The sequence below is a fragment of the Dipodomys ordii genome, unplaced genomic scaffold (assembly GCF_000151885.1).
Source record: "Dipodomys ordii isolate 6190 unplaced genomic scaffold, Dord_2.0 Scaffold48, whole genome shotgun sequence".
Classification (NCBI taxonomy): domain Eukaryota; kingdom Metazoa; phylum Chordata; class Mammalia; order Rodentia; family Heteromyidae; genus Dipodomys; species Dipodomys ordii.
In genome coordinates, this window is record NW_012267264.1 from 8,510,739 (window position 1) to 8,527,515 (window position 16,777).

Sequence of the window (16,777 nt, forward strand, 5' to 3'; positions counted from 1 at the left end):
GTGGAGGGGAAGGGAAAAAACAATTTAAATAGGGATACAGGTGGACCCATTGCAACAATGATGTTATGTCGAAAAACGATCTTTACAACTTTGGTGTGAGGGGGGGACTGGAGGAGGGACTGGGTGGGGGTGGAATTGGGCAGGGATGGTAAGGGGAAACAAAGGAGGAGGCAACAATGCTTGATAAGAAATGTACTCATTACCTTGCCCATGTAATTGTAACCCTTCTGTACAGTATTTTCATAATTAAAAAATTACTATTAAAAAAAAAAGAAAAGTCTTAGATCACTCTATTGCCTCGATTGCCCAATTAACTTCCCAAGAGTGGCAGTCTAAGCTTATAAAAAGTTAATCTGCCCATATCCCCCACCCCCGTATATGTATGTGTGTGTTCGTGTGTGTGCATGTATGATTTGCAAACTGAACATGTTCTTTTGAAACCAGTAATGGGTTGGTTCTGTGGAATTTTGTTCTGTGGTAGTGTAGATCTGGAGGTCCCATAGATACTGGACTTTTTGGGATCTGGATGGTTTTTATTTTATTGAACTCTATTATTTTATATTTTCTTTTATCTTAGTGTTGGTCAAACGAAGAGGATTTTTTTCAGTTTTATTTGTGTGTGTGTGAGTGTGTGTGTGTGTGTGTGTGCGTGTACATGTGTGTGTGTGTGTGTGTGTGTGTGTGTGTTGGTCAAATGGAAGGGGAAACTTTTTTTTCTTTGTGACCTGAGTAATACACATCTGTGGACCAGATATTGCCAGCCAGTGGCCTCTGCTGCAGTGTTCTGTAAACATAACCTGTTATTATTGGATGTCCTGGAATTTATAATAACCTCCCAGGAGCCTTTATGTTGGGGCCCTTCTAGGAATGCATCTGTGTTTTCTTTGCTACCCTTGAAACTCCTCACCCACACAGACCAGGCTTGTTTTGATACAGACTCCAGAGACTATAAATCCCTGCTGCATAATTCGGTGATAGAATCCAGGTGTGCAGCCCTGTTGGCGAGCTCTGTCTTCTTCTAGGGGAGATTTGGGAAAATGACCTTACAGGTTTTACCTCTTTTTCTGGAGGGCAAGAGATAGATTGCTGCTAAATAGTACTTTAGTTCCTCCTGCATTTCCTGAGACACAGGTGAAAACATCTACTGGTACCTCTAGGTTGTATGTGTATGTATCTTTTCTAGGAATGCCAATCTATTCATTGCATTTTCTTTTCAATTTGTGTTTTAGAAAAAAGAGTTTGATGTGGACACCCTCAGTAAACCAGAGCTTCGGATGCTTCTCAGTGTGATGGAAGGGGAGCTGGAGGCCAGAGACCTTGTCATTGAGGCCCTGCGGGTAAGAATATTCTAGGGCCAATGCTTCATGCTTTGCCATGTTCTTTTCACAAGCCAGTGGCAGAGCTGCTGTTTCTTACTTTTCAAAACAAAATATCTTTTAAGTGTTACCTCAGGCTAATAGTACCTTCCACTCATGCCAAATATCATCCCATAACCTTCATAAGCCAAGGGCCGAGGTCTGATGGTAATTGGTGATGGGGACAGAGAATAAACGGTTCCATATGGTAGACTTGACAATCAGCTGTTTGACTTCGTAGATCCTCTTATGCTTGGGTGCTGATGGGTCATAACTGTAATCTGGGCTACTCAGGAGGTTGTGACTTCGAGGATCAAGATTCAAAGCCAGGTCTGTACAGAGATGGCTTTGGGACTCAATCTCCAATTAACCAGAAAAATGTTAGGCTGGTGGCATGACTCAAGTGTTGAGTACCAGTTCTGAATGAAAATGTCAAGTGAGGATATGAGACCCTAAGTTTAAGCTTCAGTACTGGCATTAGAAAATTATGAAAGAAATCCTTTTGTATCTTTCTATATCTCACTCTTTTTTTGGTTAAACACACCACACACACACACACACACACACACACACACACACACGCCAGGCTGGACTTGAATTCAAGTTCTTCCTGCTTATGCCTCTTGAGTATGTGATTACAAGTGTGTACCACTGTGTCTGACTAACACATTTTTTATTATTGAAAAACATTTTTAAAAGAACAGTATTAATAGAGAACCAATATTGCAAGAAGCAGCTCTAGTATAACCAATTTTAATTTACTCTCATGGGAAACCTTTTGCCAGTGATTGCTTCTTTTTCATACAAGGTAGGAAGACATCTTTGTGAATGTTCAACTGAAGTGCTGAGGAAAATGCATTTCAGTTTATGCTTTGGAAAAAATGTTCTCACAGAGAAGCAGCTAAAGCATCTGAAAACCAGATTGGCAGAGAACCTTTTGAGTTAAATGTAATTGAATGTTCAAAAGTGAAGTATAGTCCAGCCCTAGTGGCTCATGCCTTCAATCCTAGCTGCTTAGAGGCTGAGATCTGAGGATTGTATTTCTAAGCCAGTCTTGGCAGGAAACTCTGTGTGAGATTCTTATCTCTAATTTACTACCAAAATGCTGGAAGTGCAAATGTGACTTACTGATAGAGGGCTAGCCTTGAGCAAAAAGCTCTGGGACAATAATAAAGTGTATAACTTTATCTGGAAATCAGGTTTGCTGTTCATTATGTGGATTTCTTGGCTTTCATATTCTACTACTAGCATTCCTATCTTTATCTTAGTGAAAGCAAAAGAAAAGATATAAAAAGAAAAATAAGATATAAAAATTTTTAAAAATCAAGATGATTGTTTTAGACTATCATTTCCAGGGGCCAGCCTTCTCTCATTAGCCTGGCTTTACATAAAAATATTTATGTAAATATATGTATCATGGAAACAACAACTTCCTTTGTCAGTTGTCTTCAGATTTTCTCTCTTTGTCTTTTAGATTAGATAAATGAGAATTGATTGCATTAAAGACAGGAATTTTAATCTTAATAAACTTCATAGCTAGATCGTATAATCCAGACTTTCAGTTACTTAGGGTACTGCAAGTCTTTTTTTTTTTTTTTAATTAGCCATTTCCTTAAGAAAGAGTGTATTCACAGCTCTGGGGGGAACTAAACCATAAAGAACTGACTTATATACTGCCTATACAAACAACTGTAGCAAAGAGAGCTAAAGTACAGTAGAAGTTTATTTCTAACTTTCACATAACATTCTAGAAGTGAGTGATCCCAGCTGGAGAAGCAGCTCTAAGCCAAGTGGTCTTTCAATAGCTCAGGTTATTTTTGTATTATCCTCTCTCCTAGAGAATTGGCCTCATCGACATGGTTGGAGCTGGAGGGAAGCCAGTTCCAAAGGCAGTGTATGTCTTGGGAAAAAGAGAGGAGGTGAAAACACAACATGTGTTAAGCATGTTCTTTCCTTTGCATAGCATACGCAGGCTCATTGGTGAGAAATTGTGCTACACAGAGTTGTCCAGGAGACTAGAAAATGGACTGAGCTAGGTAGAATGTAGTAGTGTGCAAGGAAGGAAGATTAGAGTACCTTAACCATCTTCAAAAGTCCAGAAGGAGAGGTCTTACTTTGGTTTAATGTCCTATAAAATACCCTGTGGTATCTTTATGTCTCTTCTTCCTTCAGTAAACATTTGCTGAGTAGGTAGGGTAGCACACACCTGTAATCTCAACACTCAGAGCCTAAGGTAGGATCTTGAGTTCCAGCCTGGCTTGGGCTATACTATGTACATGTTAAAAAAAAAAGTCTGCAGTGCACATAAATGGAGATTTGCCAAAATTTGTGTCTGTTTAGAAAATTACATACCTTTACTTCTTCACCTACTTTAAAGATAGTTGTTTTGAGTCATGTCATTTGTACCTAAGGTTTAGTTTTACAGACTTGTTAGTATGTTCATAGTTTTTCTCAGGTGATTTTCCTTTAAAAACAAATCTAATGTGTTCCTTGGGCTTAACATTAAAAAGCAAAAAAAAAAAAGTGAAACATTTGGCTGATTTTGCTTTAAATAAAGGCAGATTCTGTCAGCTTAAGCACTGTGGTAGCTGTGTGTTTTGTGTTTTGTGGCCCAGGAGTTCTCTTCATGTGCAGAGGCAGCGCCCAGTGGTAACTAGCAAGGAAGTTCTCCCTATGGGGAGAGTTCAGGAGACTACTTTAAAGTGATACTGATAAAAGACAGGCCACTTCAAAAAAAACCCAAAACAATAAAACTCCCAAAAACCTATACTTGCTAAAGTGACTGTAAGAACTCTTAATAATTCAAACATACTTGCATAAAGTGCTTTGCTTGATTTTTCAAAGGTAAAATTAAATTAAAAATGCCCATTTTAATGACTTTCATGACCCTTTCAAAACATGTCACATACCATAAATATTGTTTTCCGGGTCTTTTTTTCTTTTCCAGTTTTGGGGCTTGAACTCTGAGCCTAGGCTCTGACCCTGAGCTCTTCAGGTTAAAGCAAGCACTCTACCCTTGAGCCACAATGCCACTTCTGGTAGTGAATTGGAGATAAGAGACTCACAGACTTTTCTGCCTGGGCTGGCTTTGAACCTTGATCCTTAGATCTCAGTCTCCGGAGTAGCTAGGATTATAGGCCTGAGCCTCTGGGGCCTGGCTGTTCCAGGTTCTTATGTCTAAGTCAAATGTCTTATATTTCAAACTTGTGGTTTGAAAAATGCTTATAGTTATAATGCAAAATGGAGCAAAGACAAATGTATATGTATGTCTGTATGCATGTATGTACAGATGTATGTATATATGTATGTATGCATTTTCAGTGCTGAGGATTGAACCTCAGACTCTCTAGATAAGCAGTTATTACTGAACCAACCTCCAGTTCAAAAGCAGTCTCTTTAAATAGAATATTTGGGTAGTCTCTTTAAATAGAATATTTATACACAGCATTTTTTGTTGCTGTGTTTTTGTATGAGAGTGTTGTGAATGTTCCCTTTATGACTTGTCTGCTTAATGCTGATAAAAAAGAGTACCAACCTGGCTTTCATTGATTTCACACAAGTAAAACATGAAGTCTTTTGTCCTCACAATTCTCTGTGAATGCAGGCAAGTGACTGACCAAAACATATCTTTTTCTATGGTATTCATTTTAATTAATGAGTGAATTAATTTTCTGAGCAGAGGTGAAATTCATGAAAACATAAATTAATGTGTTTCCTTGTGTCTACTGAGATAAGGCTCATGTCTTGCAAAAGGGGGAGTGTTCCCCAGTCTTCGTTTTTATTTTTCTGCAAGCCCATCAGTTTTCATAAAGTACAAAGAGCTAATGAATTTTAATTATCGCTGTGTTCAGTCCAGTCAGCAACACACACACACTGTTAATAGTGAGAATTTCTCAGCAATAAATTATTTTCCCTGGTTACTATTGATTTTAAAGAATGGAAGACTACCAGCCCCTTCCTTTACAAAAAAAGCTGCTTTTACATATTATAAAATGAGGATAAGGTGATAATGGCATAAAAGCAATGGGTTCATTAATTTCATGGAGGTATCTGTGAGGAACTACTAGTAAGGATTGGTAGCGCAGTGATAAACCACTTGATCTGTACTAGATACAGGATGCAGTCAGTGTTACAAATAGTATAAAGCCACGAATATATTTTTGCACCCTCTAGAGTACAATTATGTGGACTTCCCAATGAACAGCTAATTTTTAGAATTATTTCATATGACTCAAAAATACAGGGTGCTCTCCTTTGAGATATTCTTGTAACATTTTAGCCATCTGGTCTTAACACTCAGAGACTCAACGTATAAATCTTTGGTTTTGGTAGGAAGTTGTCTTCACACATTTATGATTAATTCTGTATCTTATTACAAGAGAAAATAGCAATATTCTGAAAATTCAACTTTTCTTCTCTAGTTATGCCATCTGGGAAAAAATTAAAGAGTTATTTCTGTTTCTGCCTTTGAATAAATGAAATAAAGATAATATAAAACTCATATTTCAAGTGATATTTGAACAGTGTAGACAAAGAAGGGGGATCCACATATCACTTGATCTGTATCTGTCTTTGTGAAGCTCTTGGTATGTCCTGAATACCCAGACATATAGTGGTCAACAGTGGAATGATTTCTTTCTCAAGGATCTTAGGCTTCAGTGGGAGAGATGAAAACTAAACTGATTAAAATTTTTTAAAAAAACTTTAGTTGTTATATTTAAGAGTGGTTGTTTGTGTAAACAGTTATGCATGAATTGAACAGTGCTCAGAACCAAAAGTGGTTCAGAGAGCTCTGCTGGACATTGTGGGTAGAGAATATTTATAGTCAGAACAAGGAAGTAAATTGCAGAAATAGCTTGATTGTTTGCATCTAGGTATCTGCCTTATTTGGGTATGGTTTGCTCAGTTGCAAGCCTGTGATTGGCTGAAATTCAATTGCCTGTGAGTGCCTGACAATCAGGTTTTATTTTTTTTCTAATTCCTACATGAGGTTTTGATTTATTTGCATACTGAGATTAGAAACATAGAAACTGAAAGTATGGATTCAGTCCATCACCAATGATAAATTATAGTTATGGAAGAAAAGGAAAGAATATCATGAGAGAGATTGAGGAGAGTGCTATTTTAGATTGGACCAAAGATGGTATAGAAATGATATTCCCCTGGATTTGTGCATGGATATCATGAGCTCAGTTGAGCTCAGAGAGGAGTTAATCAATAGGCAGAGGCTCCCAAGTGAAGGGAGTGCCACAATGTATACAAACCACAAAAGATGAGAGGGAGAGAATGAAAGTGGTGCTTTTTGTTCCAATAGTGCTGGGGATTCCTGCTTAAATACTTCTGATAATGCTCTTGATATCTTCTCAACCAATGAAAAAAACCCTAGGCAATGCGTACAAAAACCACCAAGCAATCAGTGCAAAGCTTGAGGAGGAGGTATGGGAGGAGCCACTTACTACTTACTGTAAAAAGTACCATTGGAGAAGACTCCATTGAGGTCCTCTTTGGATATCCTCTCTTCAGAGAATCTCTTCCTGTTATGGCTTTCTTAAAGTTTTAAATGAAATTGCTCTGTCTGCTTTAAACACTCCCTGCTTTTTTTTTTTTTTTTTGGTTGATGGTGGGGTCTGAACTCTGGGCCTGGGCACTGTCACTTAGCTCTTCAGCTCAAAGCTAGTGCTCTACCACTAGAGCCACAGTGCCACTTCTGGCTTTTTCTGCTTATATGGTGCTGAGGAATTGAACCCAGAGGCAAGCATTCTACCACTGAGCCACCTTCCCAGACCACTTCCCTGCTTTTTAATTCTTTAATGTACCCTTAGACAGCATCACATTCATTCTCTTCTATGTATAATCATTTGCTGCTCCCTTCCAATCACAGGTAATTATAAACAGAAGTAAAGCTTTCTAGACTTCTGTGATCTTCTGAATAGCAATTATGATAATGTAGAAGAGATCATTGATTATTAGTGTTTTCTTCCTCCCATTAATTATCATGCCAAAGTTTATACTTTTCTGTAATTAGGATGAGATCATCTTCTGATGTTCTGATGAGAGAACAGCCTTGGTACTTGTGTGAAAGTTGTACGGCCCAAGAGTAAGGAAATGAAGGAGATATCTGAGATGGGTAAGGGCAAGAATGTTAAGTGACTGTTTTTATCCTGACGGTCTTCTCACATTTCAGTCATCACTGAATCATCAATCATCATCTGTCTGGCAAAGGAAAATGTTGTTCAGATGCTTAAAATAATTCCAAGTACAAGGGACAGATTCAGTGATGAATCAGGGCCTTATACTCTCAACTCAGCAGTTTTGCTCACCGTAAGCACTCTATAGAACTCTGTTATTTGAGGCATGCCTCCAGTCTGGCTTTTTGCTGGTTAATTGGAGTCACATGGAATTTTCTTATGTGCACTGGTTTCAAACTGTAGAACTGTGATCCTCATATTGGCCTTTAGAGTAGCTAGGATTACTGGTTTGAGCTACTGGGCAACTTGTTTTGTTCTGTGTATGCAAAAAAATCAGCAGATACTAATTAAGATATTGAGAAGGAATTTTGTCCCTTCCATGACCCCCCTATAAAAAGGTGTTGTAGGAACTTCCTGTAGGTTAGGCCATGTTTTTTTTTTTTTCTTCCAGCTAATAGAAATGGTACTGAAGAAACATCATGTAATTCAGGGTAAGGATAGAGGCACTGACAATGAAAAATTCAAGCTTCTCAATAACCAGTACCTTAAAATGCACATGTATCTGTGAGGTCTTCCCAGGAGAACAGCCCTGCCCCTCTTCCTGTTCACCTGCCTGAAACCAGTAATCACCTGACTGTCTATCACCTGACTATGAGTCAGCAAAGGATCCCAGGCTCTGAGGTCACTTCCTTATCTGCTGACGTTATTTCCTGAACCACCCTGGTCATGTCTCCTTCAGACAGTGAGAGGTTCCCCAGCTTCACATCCCTTCCACATCTCACTTCCACATCTGCTCTGGTCCCATTTCCTGCCTTTCCCTACATAATCTGGCTCAACATGAGCCACCTTCTCTTCTCTTTCTCGCTTCTTCCTTCCCCTCTGTCTCCACATGCCTCCATCTCTTGTGGGTCTGCAGTTTGATCTCCCTCCAGTAAACTTTTCTGTCTGACCCATGTGGTGGTTTCCTTTCCTTTCAAAACAAAAATACTGAAAATTAGGTGAGTCTTCCAGTATCATGGACTTTTGTTACAGAGTTCAGGTTTCTTTTCATAAAACCTAGAATCAACACAAACCAAACGCTTTTAGATTAGTTTAAATAAGGCTTTAAATAGCCTAGAGTTATGTGCACATGGAAATGGTGATGATTTTCTCATGATGACTCTCTGTGGAGTAATTGGGAGTAAATCATTCACAGACATCTCCAAAGTGGGCCTGGTTTCCGCTGGAGTGTCTTGAAAAAGAGTGAGAATTCATGGGGTAATGATGAGCCACCTCCTCTGGTGCTGTTCCAGAGGTTCCATGTGTTCCTTGTGTCTATTTATGAGATGACAATATGACAAAATTTATGAGATGAGTTTGGCAGGAAAGAAGGTAGGGCAAAGTTTTCTGAAGAAGAGCTTCAGACAACTTCCTTTTCTGTTGTAAATATATTAACTATTAATGATGTTAAGTTTTTAATTTCAAATTGTTGACCATTGAGATTCACTGTAGACTCTGGGGTAGGAAAGGAATATGATACGAACAGTGCTTCAAAGGGAGATGGTTAGCATCTTTTGAAAACAGAAAAAGGGAGAAAACAGATCTGAAGAAGCTATAACAACTGGTGCTTGTTCAAGTGTGGTTCTATGAAGTCTGAATTCTGGGCAATGGCCCTCATGCATGTGAAATGGTGTGTGTGTGTGTGTGTGAGTGTGTGTGTGTGTGTATGCAGATGTGTCACAAGATTTAGGTATATAACTAGGAGCATGCAAATACAAAAACTTCCTGCAGTGCAAATGTACATTATTTCCTAGTTGATGCCAGCTAACAGTTTTTTTTTTCAATTTTGCATATATGCTTTTTTAAGTACTTTCTTCTGTGAATTCATGCCCAAGAAGGCCAGGAGTCTGCCCTGGTTCTTCACTGCCTTCTTGGTGCTAGTCACTCAACCTTCATCTGATGAACATTTATTTAAGGCCTGTTATCATGCCAGGTGTCACGCTGGGCCTGGGAATGTTAACTGGACAGTCCTGGCGCTTGTGTCCAGTATAGGACACTCACAATTATTACCAGTGTTTTGTGATTGGTACAAACATGGAAGTACCACATTAAGGTTCTGTACCCTAGATCAAAGTAAAAATACTGAAAATTAGCAAAACAGATAGGTTTTTAAATCTATTTAATAATAGCAAAGTAACCATGTTCCTTTGGTGTGTTTCCCTCTTTTATGTATCCACAGTTTTTGTGCAACTTTTTGAAAGGGGCTTCTTTTTGTACAGCCTCACTGCCCTGTCGTTGCTCTCTCCTTCCATGTAGATCCTCACTTCATGTCCTCCTCATTTCTTTTCTTTTTTTTTCATTTTTCATAGTGGAAATTGCCAGATCTTAGAGTTTAATGTAGGAAGCACGCTACCATTTAGCTACATCCTTAGCCTAACTCCTTGCTTTCCAAAGTAACAGACTTAATCTTGTTCATGCATCATCCATTGGGTTACTTGAAAACATAAAACAGTGTGGCTATGTTGTACCATGAGTTTTCTGAGGTGCTTTCTGGTTGGTTAATAGCTGTATTTGTACTTATTGAAGCCTCACTTCTTGAGTTTCAGGCATAACGGTAAGGGGTCAGGCAAGTTGAAGACTAAAAGTTGTGTTTCCTTGGATTAAAATAGATTCTATATTTACTAAAAGAAAGAGGAATCTGTTAGGGGGTTTTCCTCTAGGTCTATCCAAACCTTGTGATGAACATTCTTTAGGGTTCACACCTATGTCTTGTACTACTAGGGAGCAGAAAGGATGGAAAGGTAAAGCCATGCTCCACTCCACAACTAGGTGGTTTTCAACAACTGTCCTTTGCTTTGCTTTCATATCTTCAGTTTAGGCTGGGCTGAGTGGAGGCAGTTTATCATCTGCACTTTGCCTCCTGTGGTATAGGGGTGTAGACTGCATTGGGATATGTACTACATTCAAAATGGCTCCATCACTAGAAATGGCTCCACCTGCTAGCGGTTTAGTGGAAACTTGGACATGGGCTTTTTGGGTTTTTTTTGGTCACATAATGGCTGGATTCCAATAGTGAGCATCCTAAGAGACAAAAATCACAATCTGCCCATTGCTTGGAGCCTAAACCACACTTTCTAGAATATTCTATTGGTCAGAGAGTAACAGGGCTCAAATTCAAAATAGAGACAAAGACCTGACCTTGTAGGAGGATTGTTGAAGAACCTGAGGATGTTTTCATTCTTTCAGGAAAGTGCTACCATTATTAGCTGAGAGCCCTATGTGCTAAACATGCTATTTAGTACTTTATGTGGATTATCTCATTTAATCCTCACAAACATCCTTGGAAAGAGATGAAGTTGCTATCTTAAAAGTTCATGTCACTACACTGCAAAGTGTCTAGTAAAATTCGGACCCAGTTCTTTCTAACTTCAATTATATCTTAACCAGGTTTCTTTATAATCCATTGGAAGAGAGATAAGTAATAGCTACTAATTATAATACAAAACAGGTGTGTAAGTGCTAACAAAGTGCTAATGCGAATGTTCTAATGATGATGACTGAGAGATGAATTTTTGGAAGAGGTAATCCTTAGCCTTCTGAAAAATTAATACATTTGTGAATGAGACAATGGGATGTGTATTGAATGAGGAAGACAGACAGAGCCCAGTATCTGTGAGCTGTACGTAGAACATGGGTGCTGATGGCGAAGATGTGGAAGGGGCTCTGTCAAGCTGGTACTACTAAATACTAAGCTCAAGTGTCTATAGCTTAATAGGATTGACAGGGCAGACTCCCTGGAGATTATTAGCCACGGAAATCGATATTGTGAGGCACTAGTTTTTCGACTGTGGTTTTCATACCAGTAGCATCCACGTTACCTGGAAACTCCTTAGAAATGCAAATATTTTGACCTCTTCATACACTTCTCTACTGACTGACCAGACAACCAACTAAAGAATTCTGGGCAAGTTACAGCAGAGCATTCTGTTATCACAGGGATTGTAACATACGTCTCATTTTAAGACCCACTCATTGTAGGAGCTCTTGTCAAGCAAGTGTTTGTTATAACATCAGGATTAGACAGGCTTTCTGCTAAGTAACAAACAGATGCCTGGTGGTGAATTAATTAATGGGTGTTTATAATTAACGTAAGATAGGAACTTAAAGAATATTAAGAGCTCTGTTGAATAAACCAACATGCTGATAGCTGATCCATTACTTCCACTCCTGACTATGCCACATAAGACTTGACATAGCTTAGAAGAATGAAAATAGCAATCTAGAAAAATGTAAAAATATAAGCCCAGATGCCTATGACTCACACCTGTAATCCTAGCTACTCAGGAGGCTGAGATCTGAGGATTTGCAGTTCTAAACTAGGCTAGTCAGAGAAGTCTGTGAGATTTTTTATCTCAAATTAATCACAGAAAAAGCCATAAATGGTACAGAGTGCTAGCCTTGAACAAAAAAGAGCTCAGGGACTTTGCTTAGGACTGGCAAACAAAATAAAACTACAGAACCCAGTAGGTGAATTAAGTCTGTAATTTTAGCTAATTGGAAGGTGGAGATAGGGGTTGGATTTCATTTAAAGGCCAACCCAGGCATGAACCTTCTTGAGACTCCATCTCACTCAGTAGGTAGGTATCATGCCATGTGGCTGCTATACCAGCCGTGGGGGAAACGTACTAGCTAGGTGTACTAGAGCATCTTGTCATCCCCAGAGATTTGGGGGAAGCACAAGTAGGAAAATCACAGCCCAGACCAGTCTGAATGTTTAAAATAAAAAGTAAAGAGAGAAGAACAAGACACTACCTCAAATATAACCAAGGAAAAGACAGGTCGAAGACATAACTCATTTGGTAAATCTGCCTTACAAGCATGAGGCCTTAAGTTCAGTCCCAAACATGGAGTAGAACATGATTTACAACTCTTTTCAGTCAAAGACCTTTCCTATTAATGAGATCTTGTTTAGGCTTAGTGCGTAAACCAGCATTTGAGCTACTGAGGGGAAACAAACGGTTAGGGTTTTATGTTTCCTGATAGAGAAAATAAAACAAGAGGAAAGGGTGAGTTAATAATTTGTGTCATTTGTTGGGGGGAATAGCCAGGGTAGCTACTTCCTAGACAATCTCCTCTGGTACTGGGGTTTTAAAGTGTTTCCCATGCCTCTTCATATGGAAGGTGTTTAATAATATGGTCAATGTCATTTCAACAATAGCCACTTTAAAATGTCGTATGTATATGGGTGTTAATTGGGGCTTTTGTTCAAGGCCACAGTGGAGAGGTCAGATCTTTATAATGGAGGGGTCAGACCATTAAGTGGAGTGAAGGTGAGAGGGACAAGTGAACCACTGTGAGATTTAAAGGGAGTGTGTCACAGTGGGATAATTTACTGTGAGTGGGTTTCCCAGTAGGCCCTGGAAATAAGCAGATGGGCTCTGTGACATTAAATCTATTTGCCAGTATTGTCTCATTTACTCATGTTCCCTCCTTTAATAATTTTATGTTTCTGTTTTCAAATATGGCCAACAATAATCTATAAAAATTGGAACATAGAACAAAGAAAAGCAAGAAAACAGTTGTATCAGTGCTTGATAACAAATAATTTTGGCGTAGTTTTCTTTTCAGCATAGATGAAGATTCATGCAAATGTTTTTACATTATGAGTTCATGAGTACACTTTATAATGTAAGTATTGTTGGTTGACTTCACATAGGTTTTTTGTATAGTAGTAAAATGACTTGGCTAAATGTTATGTCATGTCCATCTGCTTCAACTTGGAAGTTCATCAGTTCAAATGTTTATCAGCTTTTTGAGTACTTGCTTCTCTACTTTCATACTCCCTTGATGGCTCTACCTTTCATTGCTTTCAAAACCAGTTTGCACTGCATTTTCTCCAGGCACACCTCTAATTCTTCAAAATGTTTTTAAGTGCTTTGGTAACCCTGTAATCTAAAATTTTATTAATCAGTCTTTCTTCCTATCAGAGAATTGTGTAGATTTTCTGTCCTACATTTCTGTGCTGTCTCTAAGAGTCTGAAATGTTGAGTCATTTTGTTTTTAAGTCTAAACTTGCCAAATATAACTTTTGGTAAACTTTCACTGCCACATTTACTCAATAATAAGTTAAGCTACCCTTTTATAGTCAAAGCATTGTTATGACAAAATGTGAAATTGCATATATATGTATATAACACACATAAATGCATGAATATATGTAAATAAAGAACTTCACTGCTGATTAATTGGACATTAGAATCTCAAGGACTTCAAACCATGATCCTCAGATTTCAGCCTCCTGAGTACATAGGATTGTAGGCATGAGCCTACAATTTTTTAATCAAGCTTTTTACATTCCTTTAGTCTTTCTGAGCTAATAATACATGAATTCTAATACATGAAGTCTTTCACTTATTAATAGCCTTTTGGCTATATTTTATTTCATGTAATGGAAAAATCCAAACTTCGTTGATCTTCTAATCTACATTCTCTCAGTTGTTTTTGTTTGCTAGGATGACATTATAAGTATTTAATAACAAATCTACACAAGCACCAGTGAATCAGAGAGGACATTTAATTTAGCAGATAGTGTCTGTCACATCATCTAGGTATGTCCTGGTGAAAATAGGACTTCTGTGACTTTTTGGTAACATTTTAGTTTTCGAAATCCCACCATTTGCTTATAAAAATCTGCCACCTTAAGGAGCATGGGTAGTACCTGATTTGATGTTAGGGCAACCTGAAACATGTAATTTATGTGAATGTAAGTGTAAATGTTATAATTTAGAAGGAATTTTAACAGCTATGTTATTTAGATGACATTTATAATTTTCTATAATCATTAAAGTCATAAATGTTTATAAAGTATCTTCTATGGCATTGAACAGAGAACTGTCCTGCATTCAGTAACCCTTTTTTTGGCTTTGAATTAATGAAGTCATGTATGTCTCTCACAAAACTGGAATAATCTTGTATAGTAGTTTGTACAACCAGCTTGCTTTCTCAGTATTTTATGAATGCTGTATATCTCTTAGATACTCTTCCAACACTGAGCTTTTTAAATTACTGTATATCACTTAATGAAACCTTCCTGGTCCCGGCAGTTCTTTTCTTGTTAAATTTTGGCAGTACTGTTGAACTCTGTGCTTCCACATTTGCTCGGTCCTCCCAGTCCTTTTATGAGTTAGTTGGTTTGTTGGATGAGGTCTCATGTTTTTGCTTAAGATAGGCTAGCCTCAAATTCTGATCCTTCAGATCTCTGTCTCCCAAGAAGTAGTTGGGATCATAAATGTGCACCACTGCACCTGGCACTCTTTCCTCATTTGGACCCCATGAACTATTGCTACACCTCCTCTTTTGCAGATATCACCAATTCTCTTGAGTCTTACTAGACAAAACCTTGGTTAAGCCCTTTGCCTACCTTCTGTTTGTAGCAATAGAGATGGACAAGGCTGGGGAAGAAACCATATCAGCTGTTCTCACTTTAAGCTAGTAACTCTATCTCCTCGGTTGTGCTGGTTGGCAGTTGGGTAGATTTATTCACTTCTTCTAGATTCCTTTACACTTCTCTTCTCTTTTCCGAGATCTTCAACCCTTTTCCCTTTGCTTCACTCTCAGCTGCTCTGAATACCTATGAGCACCAAAGTAGTGGGAATGAGAACTCCTGCTTTCCCACCAGCACATCAGCCTCCTCTCTGGCATCTTGTCTATCTGTCACCCTTCTTCCCACTCCAGGGAGCCATCCATAGTCATAGATTGAGTTCAGTGGCCATTTAGTGCTTACTTCTGTGTCCTCTCACCCATTCAGGGCACCTTCCAGAAATGATCTCCAATGGTCTTTGTCACCAAAGTCTTCTCAACTCCACCCTACCTGCCTGGTATCTTTTGTTCAATTGTAGCAAAACTTCTTTAAGGAGATGTCTGCTAGCTGACTTTGATTCTGTTTCTTCCTTTCTCTCTTAGCTTGAGCTAAACTTTTGACAATATTAACTATTCCAACTAAAGTCAGTCCACTTTAATAGTTCTGATGTCATGTGAATACATTTTTCCTATCCCTGTTGCCTTTGTACAGTGATGATATTAGAACCTCTGGGGGAGACAGCTGTAATTATTCTCATGTTATATAGTATGCTTGGATACACATTTTTCATGGAATACAGTATTTTCTTTTTCTTTTTAATTCTATAGTATGTGGAGAATCGTGAGTGCTTACTGTGGTGCTATTAAGCTTGAAAAGCTTATGTGAAGCTAAACCCAGGTGATTTTCCCCACAGTCAGTTACCTAAATCCTCCCATGAAGCCTTGCCTCTTACAGCCTATGATTCAATAATGCTGGGTACATAATTATGGTTTTATACTTTGTATGCTTCCACGGTCTTTGAAAATGTGCCCTAAATATTTATGAATTGCATGAAGGATTATATATATATATGTATATATTGTATGTATATATACTCATATAAACATGTAAATAAACCACATAAATCTCTCATACTAATCTTTCTGATTTAAGAAAATAATTTGAAACACAGCTTTAGAAATTTATGTTAGTTTGATTATTTGATAGTATATTATTATTTGAGAGAGTTAATGTTTTTTGATAGGTAAATCCTGTTTTTAAAACCTTCTTCATTTTAGGAAAATTTTGTAATAGTAAACATAAGGCTGTGTGGAATCCTGAAGTCTTCAAGCTGTAGAGGATCAAGCTGAGGTGGAGGCAGGTGGGCTTGTGGCCCTAGTCTTCTTCTGGTGGTCACACAAAGCAGAGAGTGACCAGGACAATGCACTCTTCAGCAGTGAACTAGTTTCTTCTACTCTTCAGTAGATTTTACACTGGTTCTTCCTATTTCTGGAGAAAGGGATACATTTCAAGACTGGGGTTATACTGAACCCTGTGTATCTGTTTGTTTTTCCCCTGTATGTCCCTATCTGTGATAAAGTCTTACTTTATAAATTAAGTACAGTACAAGATTAATACTAGATGACCACAATTATAATAATTTATGTAGTGAGCATTATTTTCTATTTATGGATTATTTATTTCTGTAGTTTCCCATTCAGTGTTTTTGGATTGATTTTCACAATCTGTAACCGAAATTGCAGAAAGGCAAAGCCACAGGTAAGGAGGATTATTGAATTTCTTCCTTCGGCAGAAGTAACATCTTTTATTTAATTAGTCATGTGGCTGAAATGCTTACAAGAACACCATAACTAGGATGTAGTGCTAGAGCTTAGATCACAATACTGCTAGCATAT

At 38.1% G+C, this 16,777-nt stretch overlaps 1 protein-coding gene across 2 annotated transcripts in view; it reads left to right on the forward strand.

The window, feature by feature from the left end:
- Cttnbp2 (cortactin binding protein 2) overlaps window positions 1–16,777 on the forward strand; it is a 122,474-nt gene that overhangs the window by 11,845 nt on the left and 93,852 nt on the right. For both annotated transcript variants that reach the window (XM_013019931.1, XM_013019932.1), the window contains exon 2: window positions 1,230–1,337. In XM_013019931.1, coding sequence (XP_012875385.1) covers window positions 1,230–1,337 — 108 coding nt within the window. The remainder of the gene's footprint in view (window positions 1–1,229; window positions 1,338–16,777) is intronic.